At 45.7% G+C, this 16,593-nt stretch overlaps 1 protein-coding gene across 1 annotated transcript in view; it reads left to right on the top strand.

The window, feature by feature from the left end:
• Positions 1-16,593, top strand: part of SHANK3 (SH3 and multiple ankyrin repeat domains 3) — a 311,958-nt gene that overhangs the window by 51,609 nt on the left and 243,756 nt on the right. Inside the window, 1 exon segment of the mRNA XM_088535213.1 lies at positions 4,475-4,583. Coding sequence (XP_088391339.1) covers positions 4,475-4,583 — 109 coding nt within the window.

Here is a 16,593-nt window from a genome sequence, read left to right as displayed (position 1 = left end):
CCAGCTGCACACCCTTTGGGAAGGCCAGGCTAACCTCAGCACTGACACCATCAGGTTACAAGTGACCTTTTTTTTTTTTTTTTTTTTTGTACCTTTCCTTGTAACGGAGTGGTTTCCTTGTTATTTCAGATTCATTTGCAAGTATGGGGTATGAGATTCTAATAGTTTTGTAGCACTTCCGTTCTGGTAAATGGTCTTTTTCATTGCTTATGTCCCTGGTTTTGTTGCGCATTTGGTTGTTCTCCAAGGCCTAGGTCCAAACTCAAAGGAACAAAACCGGACAAGCAGTGAGAAATCATTTTGTTCTTGTCTTGCTCCTCTCCGTTGTTTTGGGATTGGTGAACAGCACCAAACTGCACATCTCAAGCACGGCACTGCACAAAGAGGCAGCCATAAACTGAAGGAGAGAGGGAATATTCTCCTTCATGAACTTTGAAATTTAACCAGTTAAGTCTCTGGACTTGACAAGTTATTTTTGAAGTTTTGTTATGGATTTGGTCGGAACTCTCAGGTAGGGGATGTTTCTTCTTTGTTCTTCATTTGGAAAGTCAAGATAGTAACTGATTACCCACAGCGTCAATCCCATGCGTGAACCCATTAATGCTTGCACGGTGTGTGGGAACTATGAAGGGCAGCAGGCATCTACAGAGAGGAAATGCAAATCCCAGAAGTGGGATGCCTTCCTCCATATGACCTTTTAACTCGGTCATCTTAACTTTAGTTTCCTTCTAAAACATAAAAGCTCCCATTAAGGTTGACATACTGCATCAACTTCCTAATATGTAACCCCATGTTCTAAATTCCTAGAATAGGAGCAGTGTGTCCCAGCACACTGCTGGTGGGCACCGATGCTCTGGGTATGGTGTCTGCAGGGAACTGTAAATGGGGGGTCCTGGGCAGGGCTTCCAGAGCAGACCTTCTCTTTGCTCTCTGAAATGCGTTAGCAGTAACGGAGAAGTGAAGTTGCTGTGGACCAGTGCCGTGTTTATGGAGGAGCGGTGTTTGCCTTGGCAGGCACTCAGTTTTGCCATAGACTTCTCTGCAGTAGGACCTTGCCCTGTAGTTCAGAGGAAGCCTTCCCAGTGGATGGGATGTTGGCAGAGGGTGGAAGGAAGGAGGCAGGGTAAGCTCAGTTAGTTAAGGGGTTTCTGAATCACGTGGTGGTCACTTGGGCGCTGTGACGAGTGTTGGGGATCCCGTGGGCTGTGGAGGAGAACCCAACTGAGGTCCCAGCTGCTGCCAGGTGCAGAGAGGATCCCGCAGGAGACATGTCCTGTGCCGGGAGGCCCAGCATGGATTTTGGCCCCAGGCCTCGGGGCAGTGCGCGGAGAGCGGGTTGTCCTCCGCGAGCGTGTGCTGCCATCCTGTGGAGCGCCGCGTCGGGGAGCGTGAGCGGGACGCGCAGCGCCGGGGAGACCCGTGCGGAGGGCACGAAGCGCCTGCCGGAGGGAGCGCTTCCCTTGCGCCTTTCTGCCCCTGGGCTTTCATCCCCAAGCGTCCTGCATCTGCCCACCTTGGCTCATCTCTCCCAGCGCAGGTGTCACAGGGCTGACCCTGCTGTTGGCATCACCTGGACACCCCTAACATCACCCAAACCCTCGGCAGGATGAGTTCCACCTTGCAGAAGAGCCGGTTGCTGCACGGGCAGGGTGCATGGGCAGAGGTGGTCGATGCAGAAGGACAACCCTGCCCTGGGCACGCCAGCCCTTGGCGTTAGCTGAAACAGTGCTCCTGCAGAAATCTGTGCTGCTTGGACAGGGACGAGAGATTTCAAGGAGAACAACCTCATGGGGAACACCTGTGTGGCTTCAGCAAGGCCATCTGTGGAGTATCATGGATGGAGCTCAGCTTGGGCACTTTGCTTCCAGGAAGATGCTGTTGGGAGGGGAAGGGACATATGGACAAGCCCGAGCGGGAAGAACAGGATTAACTCTGCACAGCTGAGTTGTGCTTGGAAGGAGGGACTTTTTGTGGTCACATCCTAGAAGTGGTTGCAGCAATTGTCAAGTCCACTCTTTGCTGGGGCTGGCACACAGCCATGATCTCTTACAGGGTTTTGCAGTATTTGTGGAAACAACTGGTGTGATGTTGAAATGGGCATTGGGAGATGGAGCAAGACGAGACTTGGGCGAGGGGGAATGTGTGACAGTGAGGTCCAAGCAATGCCTTCCCATAGGAGAAAGTGAAGTTTGGGCCTTGCAGCAACTGATGATCATTCCCCTTCTGCCGTGCTCGGGAGACAAACGTTGTGCTGCGAGGATCGCTTTCTCTCCACTTGTTGTGATGCTGGAGACCTGCTCCGCTGTGCTCCTCAAGGACCTGTCCTTGCTGGTGCGCTGGCACTGTCCTGCCGCGTGCTGGCCTTTCTCTGGTGACCCTGACAGTGGTCGGAGGGAACAGTGGGGCCCTGCAGTGAGGAGCGAGGCCATGGGAACGGGGTCAGAACTGCGGCTCTGCACCGAGGGCAGGAGGCTGTGGCACCAGCCGTCTCCCACTAGCGCCTCATTTTCCTTTTTTGCTCCTAACGATTGCCTTGCTGCAGCACTGTCCCTGGGGACATTAGGAACAGTGAACCTTGTAACTGAATTCACTTTGTGGCTTTGTGCTTCGGACCAGCGTTGACAGGACTGTGTGTGACTGCTGACGTGCAGAGCGAGTGCTCCTGGCGCCCGCTCGAGCACAGCGGATCTGCAGGGCCGTCATGTTCTGCCTGAGTTAATTAACTTCTGAGATGGCAGAGCATGCAGGGGGCAGTGCACTAACATGCATAGATAATTTTAAGTACATGGCATGGCTTGCTTATGGTATCCATCCATTTTGCTGATTTTAGAAAAAAAGTGCTATATATTTGGAGTTTGGTTGTGCAGGCTAACCATCCAGAGAATGAATTTGGCTTAAATCAGGCTGACAGCCCAACATGAATTTGTCTTATGCTTAGGAAGCCTCATCCTGGTGATGTTTCTGTCTAACATCACACTGCTGTCTCCTCAGCATGCAGGAGAGAGGGTCATGGTGAACTTGGTGGGTCCCATCTTTGGGGATTTGCAGACGTTCATATAGAACTGGTTTTAAAACTATTAAGTTTTTATTTGGAAAAAATCAAAAATTTGTGCAAAATAAGATGTATTTTTTTTTAAGAAATCTTTGTAAGGACTCAGAAATGTTTCAGCATCTTACTTTTTTCCTTTTTTTTGACTGGGAAATTTTGAAATGTAATTTGAAGTGAAGGACCTTGATGGAATTCACTTCGTCTCATGGAAGAGTTCATATTTTTATGTGAAATTAGTGACAAATGTTGAAACTTGAGATTTTCATGGGATGGAAAATCAGCTTTGCTTGCAAGTGTTTAGTCAGCCAGAGGTTGGTTCTGGGACACTTCCCTGACCGCTGGTTGCAGCCTGATGGGTGGGTTAAAGCTGTTCCCGACAGACTCCCTCAGCTGATTACGCAGCACCTCTGCCGTGTCAAGCACTCTGTGGACCCCCTTCCTTCAGCAACCACTGCAAGGTGTGAGGAAATGAGCTCAAAGAGGAAAAATCTAAGCCTGTGCTTGAAGATCTGAAAGCTGGCTTGGAAATGTGTATGGAAAGGGTATTTTCACACTGTAGCTCATCCAAGTGATGAGCTGCCTGCCTGGTGGAGTTGTAATTTCTAGATCTATGCATTATTGTGAAATTTGTTAAAATAATGTATTTGTCATGTAGAGCTACCCAGAAGAGAAAAAGCAAGGGAGGAAAATCCCCAGAAGCAACCTGGTAGAGCTAGAGGAGAGTCTTCTGAGTGTTCATTCCCCTCTGGAGAAGAGATTTAGTCTCTGATCCAAGTTTGAAAACTACGCCAAGAATAAACAGTTTCACAGCAGAGAGAATGACTGCCAAACTCACTGCACTCTACAATATGAGTCAGTGTTTGAGGAGCTTGGCCTTCCCTCCTAGTTGTTTCAGGTTCAACAGGCAAGTAGATGATGCCACGTGAAAATGCGGTTGGGCCACACGCAGTGTATGTGACGCTGCAGGGACGTGCAAAGCCCTGGGCAGGATGTCTTACCCCGACGTGCTGCGTAGCGGGAAGTCGCCCACCTCCTCCCATAGCAAGCACCGAATGTGCTGAATGCACACGATGTGCGAGGAGTCCGTGTGCCCGCGTGGCGTGCACCAACTGACAGTGCGTTTGTAGGGACGATGGGTGGTTGTGCATGGGCAGAGGGAGGGTGGTGGCTGTCAGCCCCTGAGAACTTCCACGAAATGATGCAGTGATCTCCAGTCAGGTGGGAGAGAAGGAGATTTGCAGCATACGCTCCGGTAAGTTCAGGAGTCTGGGAATGACTGTGTGCCCTAGTTCTTGGTCGGTGCTGTCCCATGTTCTTGCTGGTTGCCTGGAGACCCCTGAACTGGGTACATTCTTCTCATGGCCTTCCTCTCATGGTGTGTTAACACTGTGTATTGTGTGTTTTCCTGGGATGTCATGGCTGCAGGCAAATCTGAAGAAGTTCATGGAGTACGTGCAAATGATGAACGCGGAGAAGGTCTGCAGACTCCTGGAGAAGGGCCTGGACCCCAACTTTCATGATCCAGATACTGGAGGTGAGATCAGCTTCCCCGGAGAAGGGAATGTGGTTATGGGAGAAAGTGCCTGGGGTGGAGCAGGGGGTCGTTGTTTGGGGTGGGGGGTAATAGCAACTGCTGTTGGCGGAAATGCAAGGCTTGGGATGGAGAGGGGAAAGGAGAATTTCTCAGTAATGTATTTTCACATGATTCTCGAGTCTTGAATGTCTTGAGATGCAAAATTATAAAGGTCTTGCCAGCAGGTAGCATGGGGAAAAAGGTGCATAGTCCAGAAGTGTAGGATAAGATCAAAACCTTATGGGATTGTGCATCTGTCGATCTGAGGCTCTAGGGGGGATGAAACTGTCTCTGGCATTGGCAAGTTGGGTGAACGTATATTGCAGCTCAAGGAACTGTTCGTGAAGCAGTGAGAAGATTTAATAAAATATTTAAATGAAAGTAAAAATGCACCCTTGAGAGGCTGGAAATCTAGAGCACTTGCTGTTGAGTTGTGGGCATAAGAAGTGATAAAGACTCCACTATGTTTCTTCTTCTCTGATTTTGAACCTCTGCTCATTCCTGTGCTTGTGGTGGCTTGCAGGGCTGCTCTGGAAGAGGAGTTGCTACTTCTGCTGTTTCTGTTTTATAATAATGTGCTTTATTTGTGTTCAGTATAGTGAGTTGGTCTTGTGTGTGTGCTAATCGTGACCCATTCCCAACGCAGGAATAGTCCCCAGTCTGATGATTAATTTTCTCCGTGCCTTTGGTTGAGCTGGATGCTTTTGTAGGTTGGTCCTGAAGTGCCGGCCACCCCCGTGCTGGTGACATAGTGTGTGCAGATCAGCTGGTGCAGCATGGTGGCTTTCTCACTGCTATACTCTCTGGCCCATGCCAGCTCCTGAACTGGGAAGGTTAAAACCTGGTTCAGCCAAACTCTGGCAAGGCCCATTCAGATAGTGCCCAGAGTGTTTATGTTGTCTATTTTGCTGGTGTAGCTGCTGTGTCTGATCTGCTGATGCCTTCTATGAGAAATAAACTGTTAATGCACATGAGTGTGCTCGCTGTCTGTCCTGGAGCGTTGCAAAACTGCTCGCCTCTGGTTGGATTTGGTTTTTGTTTGAGGCCTTACACATATTTTGTGGAATCTTTCTTTCTCAAGGAAGTCCTCCATGCTCCTAAAGCTGAGTTTTCCAAAGTACATGTTGTGGAGTGCAGTGTGCAGTGTGTTGCTTGAAAGTTCTTGGGAAAGTTCTGGATCTGAATAACCTGGATGATTGTGTAGATCATGATTTTGCAGAGTAGATGATTACAGGATCAGGCTCTTGAGCACCGAGAAAACTTTCAAATATAGAGGGGGAAGAAGAAAAAGACTGGTCCAACTAGTTGTGTAGATCTGGTTCAGAACTGAAGGCAAAATCACAGGGGATGTTATGAGATGTGAAAATAGAGCATTGGAGTAGAGTGAGCCTTGGGACACCTCACTTTCAGAGTCCTAATTCTCGTGAAAAACCACTTTATTACTACTCTTTTTACAACCTGCTTTCTGTGCTTCAAAGAGAGATGTAAAACTGTCTTTCAGTATTTATGGGAGCTTAGAGGCTAAGACCCGGTAGGACTATGGCTTTCAGCACGGGTAAGGCCACATCTGCAGTACTGTGTCCAGTTCTGGGCTCCACAGGACAAGAGGGATGTGGAGCTGCTGGAGAGAGTCCAGCGCAGGGCTACAAGGATGATCAGGGGCCTGGAACATCTGCCCTATGAGGAGAGGCTGAAGGAGCTGGGCCTGTTCAGCTGGAGAAGAGAAGGCTGAGAGGGGACCTGAGCAGTGTCTAGAAGTACCTCAAGGGAGGCAGTGAGGAGGATGGGGCCGGCCTCTTTTCACTGGTGTCACCAACAGAACTAGAGGAAACTGAAGCACCAAAAGTTCCACAGGAACTTAAGGAAAAATTTCTCAACAGTGACGGTGCCAGAGCACTGGAACAGGCTGCCCAGAGAGGTTGTGGAGTCTCCTTCTCTGGAGATCTTCAAACCCGCTTGGATGCAGTCCTGTGCCACGTGCTCTAGGTGACCCTGCGTGTGCAGGGGTTGGACTGGGTGATCCCTAGAGGTCCCTTCCAACTTTCAGCATTCTGTGATTCTGTGATGATATCTGATCCAACCTCCTGTACGTTCCTGGACCCTTGTCACCCTCTGTGGAATCCAAGTATGTATGTGCATGTGTGTGTGTTAAGCAAAGCTTAAGCTTATTTTCCAGAGAGCCGTCAGTCTTGATTCAAAGACTTTAAGGAACAGAATCCATGCCTTTCCGTTGTTATTTGGTTAATCACCGGCACTATTTAAAATGCATATAGCATTCAAATTTGCATGCTTCAGCTTGCAGCTGTTGTTATACTTTATCGTCTAAATTAAAGAGCACTTTAATACCTGGGTATGTCTTCATATGAAGGTATTTATACATGGGAATGAAGTCAACATTCAATCTTTCCTTTGCTAAATTAAAGGAAGGTTGAATTCCTTCAAACTTTCATCTGAAGGTATTTACTCCAGTTTTCCTGTTGTTTCTGTGATTCATTGGTCCGTTTTGAAAGGTTTTTAGGAACGCAGGTACCAGGACAGCCTGTGTATTCCTGTACCACTCTCACCATGAACAGACGTGCAGTTATCCCTTCTGGTCCTTGCTGTCCAGCATCTCAGGGCTACGATAGGCTGCAGCCTTGTTTGAGGAGTGTTGGGGTAAGCTCCGTGTCTCAGAGAAAGGCCCTTTCCTCTTCCAAGTCGATGAGTGCCTGCTAAACGAAGGACCCAAGGTGTGCACCCGTCTTGTTCCTGCTCCTGCATTGCAGTCCTGCCCTCTGCCTAATGCTGGGGTCTGTTTGGCTCCTGTGAGCTGGCTCCTAGCTAAACCCCTACAAAGTGTTTTCTTTGGGAGTTTTGATTTTTTTGGAAACGTTGTTTGGGGTCCATTTAACTTCCTTACACAATCTGAGCTGGAACACGGAAACTGCAAGGTGGGAACAGATCTGCTCCTTCAGGGCTGCTGGCCACCACGGCACTTGTAGTGACGGTCAGGCTTCACCTGTGGTGACCTTGCACGGATGTGGCTTCCTGGAGCACGGCCACCACTTGTAGTGCAGGACAGTCCACCTGCTCTTCCCCAATAGCAGTGTTCACCCTGGGTTCTTCCAAAGACACAATCCTGTGGGATTGCAATGTGACCCAAATATTTTGTGGTTCTGGGATTGCCTTGTCCTCATAGAAATCTCCCCAGCTTTGTGTCTGAGCAAATCTGATCAAATAGTCAGTATGTTTGCTTCAAAACAGCTGATAGAAATAAGGGTCTAATCCAACACCCCAAAGAACTGGAAATACTTGCACATTTGACCACATCCTCCAATGGCCAGTCTGAGTCCTACTCTTTGTCTAGGCTTTAATTCACTTAGGACATGCTTAAGTGACATTTTCTACTGCCACCTTTTAACGTCATGTAGGGCTCAGCTGAACGTGATCTTGCATCAATAAAGCTATCTGCATCAGTCACGCCTGTAACTTAGCAAGGGAAGGAATTAAAAGTGAGCAGCAAGACCTATTTTTGGTAAAACCTGATTGGCTGATATTAATTATACCACTATTATTTAATGCTGTGCCAATTAAATTCCAAATAAGTGTTCCCAGAATTTTCCCAGGGTGAGCATTATTTTCCTGGTTGTTAGTTTCATGGACCATCCTACTACCCCTTTTGAACATTGGCCCAACACTGGTGTTCTTCTAGTCTTTTGGAATGTCCCAGTATTTCAAAATATATTAAAACTGAATGTTGTTGGACCAAGAAGAACTTCAGGGAGAAGTTAAGGATTTCTGGCATGAATTACCTGAGACTGAATAAATTGATTATGCCTAGTGGATATTGTATATCATCCCTTTTATTTGTTAATGGAATGGAAGATATTTTCTCTCCAGGGCAACATGATCAAAAATAAATTATTGGTCATTTTGCTGTCTGAATTTATTAGCAATTATACACGATCTGCCTAGTGACTAGTGCTAAGAAATCTTTTCTCTTATGTGTTTTACACAACAGCACCAGAAGTCCTCTCTGATAGTCTGTTGCTGTGCCAAACACGGATTTCTTTGCTCCTGTGTCATTATTCTTTGTTATTGCCCCTCATTTCCTAATTTTCACTTTATACCATCACCGTGTTTTATATCATGTGCATCATTACCTGCCCAGGTGCGACCCTGTGCCACAAGCTCTAGGTGTCTCTGCTGGAGCAGGGGGTTTGGACTAGACCCAACTTCAACCATTCTGTGATTGCACTTTTCTCTATTTGTAGCTGCTGTCAGTACTTCACCGCTGAACTGGACTGAGTAACTGCTCTCCTCTTGATTTACGGAAATGTAGTTTTGGGTTGCGCACACATCATTTTCCAGGAACACCCAGTCATCTTTCACTTCTTTCTTTCTATTTTAAATATCCCTGTTTTCCTGTAATCAGTTTCCTAATCTAATTTCCCTTGATTGATTCCCTTTGGAAGCACAAAGATTGAAAAGGTGGTTGGAATTTTCCTCTTTCCATGTAGTCCCTGACAACAGTCAAATGTTTTTCTACAAAACAGCATTCTCTTACACTGGAACAAAGCAATATCTGTAGAAAAGTGATCAGTTTTCTTTTTCAGAAAATGAAATTATATTTTATTGCAGGCTTCATTGAACATCCAGCATTTCTTTTAAAGTATTGCCATGATGGTACAAAGTTTAATTTATATAACTTGGAGATAAACACTTCAAAGTTAATGCATTTTTTCTTCAGTGGTCTCTAACAAAAAATTACAAAGGACCTTTTATCTTGTTACTTAGGATGCTGATGTATATGCATCCAAGATACTGTTCTGAATCATCAGGAGACATGTAACAGGTGGTGGGATTTTAATGTAAACTGTTTTTATAGTCCTCATTGCCCACTCATTATATTCTCATTCTAATAACAATCGAGTGTTTTTACTATTCTAAAATGGTATAAGTGTCTGTAGGTTTTAGTAATGACAGTTAAATCAAAGTTCTTCTTACTGGTAAAAGCTGTCCACATCCTTTTTCTTGTTATCCACGCCCCTAGCATTTTGAAATGGCCAAAGAGGAAGAAAGTTCTTCCTCACGTTCTTTATTCAATAGGTTTAATTACTTTTGACATGGCGCATTTGTGCTGCATTTCCCTCTTCACAATCATTTCACTTGTGTTCTTAGCTAATGTCTTTCTAATTGTTCTACTCATTTCTCCGCCAAGATCATTATGTCACCTGTCTGTGAAATGCATGTTGCTCACTGAGAAAATCCTCTAGAATGGTTCTCTGTTCCTTAATCCAAAATTTAGAGTTTTGCTCTCCTCATGTGGATTCATTTGGAGTATTTTCTGTAGAACTTCCCTGTTCTTCAGGTTCCTTGAGTGTCCTCATGCCCCATTGGGCTTGGTTGCCTTGACAGGGCACCTCATTCTGCCTGCAATCATAGAATCGTAAAATCACAGAATGCTGAAGGTTGGAAGGGACCTCTAGAGGTCACCTAGTCCAACCCCTGCACACGCAGGGTCACCTAGAGCACGTGGCACAGGACTGCGTCCAAGCAGGTTTGTAGATCTCCAGAGAACACAAGATTTACTCTTAACACAAGGTTTAGAAAAATAAGTGGCCCACTTTTCTTAAACAGGCTACCTGGTGTCCTAGCCTGTCAGCTGAGCTGGCACGCTGCAATGGGTTCCTCCCGGTGCAGTGCAGGGACGAGCGGCTGCGCGAAGCTGGGACAGGGAACCTCTTCAACCTGCTCAGTGCAGCTGGAAGAGGATGTTTTAACAAGCCATGAGAGAGTTCCCATTTACAATTGCATTGGTATAATTTATAGTATGAATTTTAAAGGCTGCATAAAACTGCATAGCCTATTATTTTAATACGAATAAACTTAAGCTGATTTAGAAGAGGGTTAAAAAAACAGATTTTTTTAAAGCAAAATAATTATCTTTGGGCTCTTTTCATTTAATTTAACAATTTTAGTCAAAGAAATTGAACATCCACAAACATATGATATGGACAGAGCTTTGGATTATAATTCTGGATACAAAGCTGTGTGAGAAAAAAAGATTAGAAAGGACACCTGCTTCTGCCTCCTGGTAAGATTTTAGGATTATTAATTATGCTTATTTTGTAGTGCTAATCATTACAAGAAGTAAGTTAACAATGATATATTCAGATTTTAAAACCTGGCAGTGGTACATTACATACAAGTACTGCATCATTATGAAGCCTGACTTCTGCAACTGGAGGCCTCTCTTCTTTCTATCAGTTTTTGTTCACAGAATCACAGAATGATGGAGGTTGGAAGGGACTTCTCGAAACCATCTAGTCCAAGCCCTAGAGCACGTGGCACAGGGTGGCATGCAGGCGGGTTTGAAGATCCCAGAGCAGGAGACTCCACAGCCTCTCTGGGCAGCCTGTTCCAGGGCTCTGTCACCCTAGGAAGTAAAGAAGTTCTTCCTCATAAGGAGCTGAAACTTTCTATGTTTCAGTTTTCTATCTGTGCGGCCTGGGTATTACCCCTCCACTTGATGAGATCAGACAGTCCTTCCAGCTGCCAGGGAGGTGTGAAAATGCAATTCTTGTGCCAATGCTTCCACGGCATGGTGGCCAGCGAAGCTGTGTTGGTAACGCAGGAGATGGGGAGGTCTGGGGTGACCGCTTCAATGCACAGCTTTTGTCATATTCTCATGGTGTGGAGATGTGGGTGAAGTTTTAAAGGTCCTCTGGTCTTGGAGACATGGAACGATGCCGTGAATGTGGGTTTTTTTCCCTGGAGAGCCTGAGGAAGGAGGCTTCTCCTGCTGTGGATCCATGTTGCAGACAGGGTTGCTGGTGGGTGGTTGCTAGTAGTTACCTGTCGGTGGGAATACAGCCCTGAGACACAGCATGTGGGCAGCTGGACAGGCACTGGGTAGCTACGATAAGACCCTGTGTGATGTGGTTGTCTCCTGGCCAGCTAGCAATGGTGACACTTGTGTCTCTGGATTCATCACTAGATTCAGCAGAAGCTTCTGTTCAGCAGGGCGTGGGGCAGCGTGGGAGGCAGAGACAGGAGAGCTCCCAACATGACACTCCAGGTTCAGGAGGGCTTCTCTAAGTGCACAGCAGTTGTTTGGGCCCAAAGCTGAAGGAGGAGGGAGTTTTTCTGCTTCTCTGTGTGCCAGATCAGATGTTGATAACAGTCAGTGTTAAAAGTGTGTTAACAGCATTTTACTTCATATATGTGGCGTAATCCATTTACCCATAGCAAGATTTCAGCACAACGGCCAAAATGGAAACGACTAGCAGCAACAACTCTCCTGAGGACCCTTTCCACTTTCTGAAAGAACATTGCCACTAAACTTGTAAAATGTTCTCTATTCAGAAGCTGTCCCTCACTGCACCTTCTCCAGGATCTCTATATTTTTCAGATGTCATGTTTTCATTTTCCTGCTTAGCATTTCTCACCCTTCAGGGGCTTTTTGAGCATCCCCTTCCTAGGTAGATTTGAAATAGTGCTCCTCCCCATCTTTGCAAGGAGCTATCTACCAAGCTTATCAGCCAGGTCTTCCAAATGTGTGAGAATCAATTAAAATCTGAAACTAGAGGAGGATGAAAATGTAGGGAAATACTGTTTTTTCAAAAGGTCTTACAGTTTCTGATCCAAAAGTGTTTTTTTTTCTGCTCATCTCTCCAGATCCTTGTGTGGACTCTGTACTCTATGCAAAAAGTAAGGTGTCATGGATAGGCCAGGACTACCCCCAAAGATAACAATCCATAGAATTCACATTCCAGCCAACTTGATTTGGCTTTTCTCTACTGAATATTGCACGGGTTTCAAAGTACACTGCTGGGCGACAGGAAAGGAATTACTTTTCCCAAACAAGTCCCTCAGGCTGCTGACACTTATCTTCAGTCCTAGGGACTGAGGATCAGTAGTCATTTTCACTAGTGGCCAAGAGGTAGATATCTCTGCCAAGAGCTTCCTTGTACAGGACCCCATGCCCAGTCTGCAGCCATCTCAGGAGGGATGTGCTGTCTAAAGCCGCCTCATTTATCTGAGGAACATACAGGTGACCTCTGGGAACATGGCCAGTGAAGGACTTGATTCCCTAGACCGTCACAGTGAATAATTTCCCTGTGTTCTTGAGATGCTGAGGACTGAGATGTGGCAAGAATCCGTCCAAAAGCCAGGGACTATTTCCATACTACCAGAGACCAGTGGCAGTTCCCAAATGGTTCCTTCTTTTCTGCCCACTGTCACTATTCCCTGTCTCCGGGGCCAGGTGTGATGCCACTGTGGAATTAGGGGTCTGTCTGCTGAGCCTGTGTGTCCAGGTCCCAGGTTGAGGTTGCTTTGTGGTCTGGCCAAGAATGAGCCAAGTACTGCAGGCAATCAGTGATCATTCACTCTCTTGGTCGCCGTTTCCCATCATATACTGAGTTTTTCTCCCTCATTTTCTCAAGAAAATCCATAGAGGGAGGAAGTGAACCTCTTGCTACGGTTAGTGCAGAGATGAAGCTTGTCTGTAATTTGGAGAAAATTCTGTTTCTGCTACTGAGTTATATAGATGAACTCTACTGAGACAATGCTTCTCATGATAGGGTTTCACTCTTGCCCCAGCTTATCTCCTGCCCAGCAAGGTGTCTCCTAAAGTGCACGTTGGCTCAGAATTGTTGCTGAAAGGTTCAGTTTGCCTGGAGAGGGAAATGGCCAGTCTGCCGCCAGGTCGAACTTCCCCTCTCCTAGATACCCTGAAGACCTCTCAGGAAGCCTTTCCTTGGTGGAGAGGATGTCTGCATTGAATTTTTAACCCGGAGCTCTCAGGGTTATCTGTAAATTGCTGGTTACCCAGACAGCTCTGGCTAAGGTTTCAAGGTAAGAATCAATGAATGCTTTGTATTTCCACTGCTTGCTGTTTTAGCAAAGGTAGAGAAAGTTGCAGCGCATAATTTCCTTTTTTTTTTTTTTGTGCCTGCTGTCTTTACAAAATCACTGTAGCAAATCTATTCCCTTTTAGCCAGAACAGGATTGCTATTAACAGTGCTCTTTTATCCGCTGTGTCTCCAGGGACAAGTCCTGTAGGAGTATTGCAAATAGACCCTGACACCAAGTGCTCCTTCCCCTGAGGTCAGATCTCGAGTAATTCCAAATACTGCTTTTTCTTTTTCTTCCTAAAGGAGCATGCAGGGTGGGGTGGGAGAAAACCAAACCCTGGAGGCTTTAAAAGCTGAAGCTTTCTAAAGTGTGAGATAACTCCTGTGAGCAAGAAGAGCTACCTTCAACCCGAGCTCAAGGCAGGCTAAAACCGCTGTGCTGACTTTCAAAGGGGCATATGCAGTACTGCTATGTCCCAAAGACTTTGCAGTATGGATCCCTAAGAAAACAGATTCATCCTCTTCACCGCTTCTCTGAATTTTTACTCTTCTACGGGGAAAATAATACCCATGCAGAAATTATTTATTGGCTGTTATGCATGAACCTATTCAACATAGGCAAGTTAATGATCTTATCTGAAACCTTTTGAGTTTTGCAGAAAAAGAAAGGCTTCTCCCCTGCTCAGGGAGTATTTCATTTAAAGGAGAAAAAGTCTAATAGTCTTGTCTGAGGCTTCCATTCTAAAAGCTCAGAAAAATGATATGTTTGCATTGTAGATTATATGTAGATTCTTTTGAAACATCCAAATACTTGCATTATTCTTAGTTTCTCTTTTTAGCGTGTATATCTCTCTGTTCTCAATGCATGGACCAGCTACTGTCCAGGACTCCTCATCCACATTGTCCCATTAGGAGGGAGTTGTTTTCCACTTTCTTTCATTCGAATGGTCCACTTATGTAATTGTTAGGCCACCGCTTAGTTTACTAGAGACACAGAAAATTTTGTAACCCAGTTGCACCAACTTCACCTTGTGCATCCCCTGTTGGACTGTTGCAGGTTTGTCCTTTCCTAATTTTTTCTGACTATAGAAGTTATTTTATGCTCTGAGTGGTGTATTACGGACATTTCTGGAGGCAAGTTTGACTCTTCCACTTGGGCAAATGATTAAATCCAGTTAGAGCAGTCTGAATAACAGTGGCTGCACCATGAGATAGCATGCACTCTGCAGTGCCATCCGTGAGCCAAGATACGGCTGTATCCCGCTTCCCCAGTGCACAGCCTGCTATCTTCCTTTAAGCTGCTGTTGGAGGTGGTTTTAAGACGCACCGAGGCAGCTGAAATGTAGGCAGAGGTTCCCTCCTCCCAGCTCTGTTGAGGCTGAGAGGGCAGATAATGCACTTTCGTAAATTTGCTATATTCATGTTTCAGAGTCCTTGGAAGTTATTCTAGAACAGATTAGTAGTCTTTAAAATAGGCAAATTTTTCAGACTTGTTTCCTGTAGGTAACTTTTAAGAATGAACAATTCAAGAAGTTACTGTTATGCTGAAATTGGAGTTGAGCCTAAGTAATAGTTTAGGATGGAGAAATGAGAAAGCCATTCCCACATTTAAGCCAAAGGAGCAGCTGGGGAGCAGGGGGTGTGGGAGCAGGTCACTGCATGTGCAGGAATGTGTCCTGAGCTGTGTGCGGCGGGATGGCTGTGACCCAAGTGTAGCGTGGGGCAGGTAGCTGCAGGAGTAAGAACTGGAGGGAAATACTGCACAGAACAGGGCTTTCTTTACTTTCTGCTTACTGCTATGGAACAACAACAACAACAACAACAAAGAAAACCCTCTATCCAAGGTGTTTGGAGCTTGATCCTCATCTGTTTGGCTGTGCTGTGCTCCAAAGTCTCTGCAGCTAGGGCATAATGCATTCAAGGTACAAATATGCAATGACTTAACAACAAAAATGACTCACTTTTAACATGTGGTGGTATATGGTCTGTTTCTTTGAATTTTAGGAGCTGAAATTTAAGCATTGATTCAGCAAGCTACTATGTGGCCCTAGATGGGAAAACCACAGGATTTCCACTTGTGAGTTTATAGGATTATAGTACTCCTCAGTTTTAAATCTGCTAATCCGGTTACATCAGACCTTTTGTCAGCAAACTGGCAGCATCTCTTTCAGTTCACTGCAATGTGCAATGCAGATCTTTGAAAAATGTTATGGCTGAATTCAGCAAGATTGGACTCGAAATGGCACTGTGTAATATTTTCATCTGCAGCTGAAAAGAGGCTCTACATAGAGGTGTTATTTATCACAGGCAGATACTTTCTGTCACTACACACTATGTGTCTGTGCAGGAGCAGAGTGTAGACATAACCCTCCTCTCTAGCAGCTTGCGTTAGAACTCTCATATCAAGGTTGGTATCATCTATCCTGCAACTTGAAGACAGATGCACCTGCTTCCCAAATGCTGAAGTTAAATCCTGCAGTTCTAAAGATTTTTTTAACAGAATGAAGAGATTATTTCTGATCATTTTGGAAGAGTCTATGGAGTTTCTCAGCTTCCCTTGCTGCCTTTGCCTCTCCTTGCAGATCCTAGTCCTCACAGCACGTACCAAATGTGATGAACTTTCACAGTTTCTGTCTTCTGCACGGCTCCAGAATAGCATCCATATTGCCATGACACTGTGGTTGTCCTCTCGAGCTGTCTCTTTGCTGCCAGCTTCTGCGGGGGTTGGATAACACCTGATGTGGTGTTAAAATGCTTGTGATAGGGAGGAACATGCCCCAGCGCCAGGAATCTCGTTCTGGTCTTGGGTACAGGACCTAAGAAGTTTTATTCCCCAACACAGCTTTGATGTGATTCATTGCTTTCACAGAAACAACCAGCTTAATGATTGGCAAATACCTTGTGTAAAATTAAAACACTAGAGATCCATCCTAAGCTTCTTTTAGCAAAGCAAACAGAGAACAAATTTACAAGATAAAACACTATTTTGAATATAGTAATAAACATCTGCAAGCTCTTTGGGCATTTTATTCAATCCCTGTCCTAGCTGCCGCAGCTCAGTGCCAGTTCAGCAGCATCCGGCCCCCACATTCCGCCCGGTTCTTGGGAACCTGTTAGACTTGGGCATTGCA

Source organism: Tinamus guttatus, unplaced genomic scaffold, assembly GCF_059628265.1.
Source record: "Tinamus guttatus ecotype Peru unplaced genomic scaffold, ASM5962826v1 Tinamus_guttatus_pri_ptg000619l, whole genome shotgun sequence".
NCBI classification, from domain to species: domain Eukaryota; kingdom Metazoa; phylum Chordata; class Aves; order Tinamiformes; family Tinamidae; genus Tinamus; species Tinamus guttatus.
The sequence above is the reverse complement of the archived record's forward strand: the minus strand, read 5'-3'. Positions and strand labels throughout refer to the sequence as shown.